Source organism: Echinops telfairi, unplaced genomic scaffold, assembly GCF_000313985.2.
Source record: "Echinops telfairi isolate 266 unplaced genomic scaffold, ASM31398v2 ScPeMD7_5592;HRSCAF=6446, whole genome shotgun sequence".
Taxonomy (NCBI): domain Eukaryota; kingdom Metazoa; phylum Chordata; class Mammalia; order Afrosoricida; family Tenrecidae; genus Echinops; species Echinops telfairi.
The window spans coordinates 51,163,624-51,165,829 of record NW_022109491.1 but is presented as its reverse complement, the minus strand read 5'-3'; the positions used below and the strand labels follow the sequence as shown (position 1 = coordinate 51,165,829).

Genomic DNA, 2,206 nt, shown 5'->3' with positions numbered 1-2,206 from the left:
CTTTCTTCACCACATTTGCTTATTCACCTGCTTTGTCTTCAGCGGTTGTGTCGGGAAGGTGAGCAACATAGAATGCCAATTTAGTAGAAGAACGTATTCTTGCATTGAGGGAGTATTTGAGTGGAGGGTCAGCACTGTCTTTTGAGGTGCCTCTAGGTTGGTTTGAAGCACCAACCTCTTGGTTAGTAGTTGAACACTTAACTGTTTTATACATCCGGGTATTCCTCAATCAGTATTAATAATTTTAATGTGATAAGTATTTTATGTAAATGAAAGTCTATAAGCCATAAAACATAATATTTATGAATTGTTGTATACCATTGCTGAACAAGAATATAAAAGAAAAAAAACCTATTACAAATAAAGAAATTAGTATAAGTGTAATTACAATGCACACAAACATAGATAAAATTGATTAAAATGTAAAATATTGTGAAAATGAATGCTGTACTTAGACAACACAATTACTGGCTAATAGGTGAGGCTCAGCTGTGGATTTGAATTCCAGCTCTGTGTATATTAGCAGTGTGATTTCTGAACCTAGAGTTCTGTGGGAAGAAGTGAAGTTACGTCCTGAGCCTTCAAAGCCAACTCTTCTAATATTAGCCACGAGTAGGGCAAAGTTGAGATTATGGATTCCCACGCACACCCTCCCACCCAGGTATAGCAGGAAGGAACATAAATCTGGAAGAAAATGGAAAGACTAGACAGTAAGAGGTATGGAAGGAAGGTATAAGGCGTGAGAACAAGGGAAAGTCATGGAGTTGGGACCCAAAGAGGAAAGCACTGAAGTGGTCAAAAGCTTGAATTCTTCAAGTTGTCACATGCTGGACTTCGTTTTCTGGTCTTTCTTTTTGACTCTCTAGACTTAGTACTTGATTTGGTTTGTTTCTAGGCTAAACAGCCCACAATGATTATGGAATTCTGGGTTGGATGGTATGACACGTGGGGAGAGCCACACTTGGTTAGAGATGCAAAGGGTAAGTGTACACTCTTCAGATGGCGCTAAGTAGAGTGCCTCTAGGGCAATGTCCCCAGATACATTGTCCGCTAAGAATAGGCATGAAGGCACAACGACAATATTTGTGCCATTTCAAAATATGTCATGCAAATTATACTCAGCTGACATAGGACTCATAGGCGATTATGTACCAGATTTAATTTGGTAATCCAATTATATCAACATTGTGCAAAAATCATTTTTAGAAATAGCTTTTGGTGTTGACAGGATGTGATCAATTATGGTCAATTCCATCCATTTTCTGGCCAGGATTTTAGTGGAGATGAAATAATTATATTGACTGTGGGATGGGGCTGAGAGGGATAAAAGTTCACCGGAGACCTCTCGTATTAATGTACAACTTTCTCGGTGCTCTTATTTTCTCCTTCCACAGAAGTTGAACAAACAGTGCTGAAATTTTTCAATTCCGAGATCTCCTTCAATGTATACATGTTCCACGGTGGAACCAACTTCGGATTCATGAACGGGGCTATGGATTATGGGAAACACAAAAGTGTTGCCACAAGCTATGGCAAGTTCACTTGAATGCTGTTCACCTAGAGGGGAGGCTGGGGTGTGGACGGCATATATATAATTTCTATTGTTCTGTGATATTAACGATGCCCCAACTTGACTCAATTTGAAAGGACAGGACTGAGACTTTGCAGCTCTGCAGGACTCATCTCTGTCCCAACCCCTTGCCTTGAGCCAGTCAGTCTGCAACTTCTGGTCAAGATGGATATGAGAGGTGATTGCTGGACAGTCCTCCACAACACTCCTTGTTGCAGCAGAGAGCCACAGTGGCTTCTAGGGCTGGCTCTAGGGTCACAGTTACAAGACTGCACCAGAGAGCAAGCCAAAGGAAGACACTTCTTTCCTGAAATCAGGGAACTTTCCAGGTCAACCTGGTGTGCAGAATGCAGTCCAAGCCTCGGAATCATTCCTATCACAGCCACTGGGGGAGGCCGTTCCGTTTCATTTTCCATCTATGTCAGTGCTTCTCAACCTCCCTAATGCCACGACCATTTAATACAGTTCCTTATGTTGTGGTGACCCCCCTCCAACATTGCTACTTTTTAACTGTAATTTTGCTACTTTTATGAATCAGGTGACCCCTGTGAAAGGGTCGTTTGACTCTCAAAGGGGTGGCGACCCACAGGTTGAGAACCGCTGATCTATAGTCTATTTTACCACGGTCTGGATTAC

At 41.7% G+C, this 2,206-nt stretch overlaps 1 protein-coding gene across 1 annotated transcript in view; it reads left to right on the top strand.

Moving 5' to 3' along the window:
- LOC101656541 (beta-galactosidase-1-like protein 3) overlaps positions 1-2,206 on the top strand; it is a 66,770-nt gene that overhangs the window by 52,109 nt on the left and 12,455 nt on the right. The window contains exons 9-10 of the mRNA XM_013007622.2: positions 896-980; positions 1,395-1,532. Of these exons, the coding sequence (XP_012863076.1) occupies positions 896-980; positions 1,395-1,532 (223 nt within the window). The remainder of the gene's footprint in view (positions 1-895; positions 981-1,394; positions 1,533-2,206) is intronic.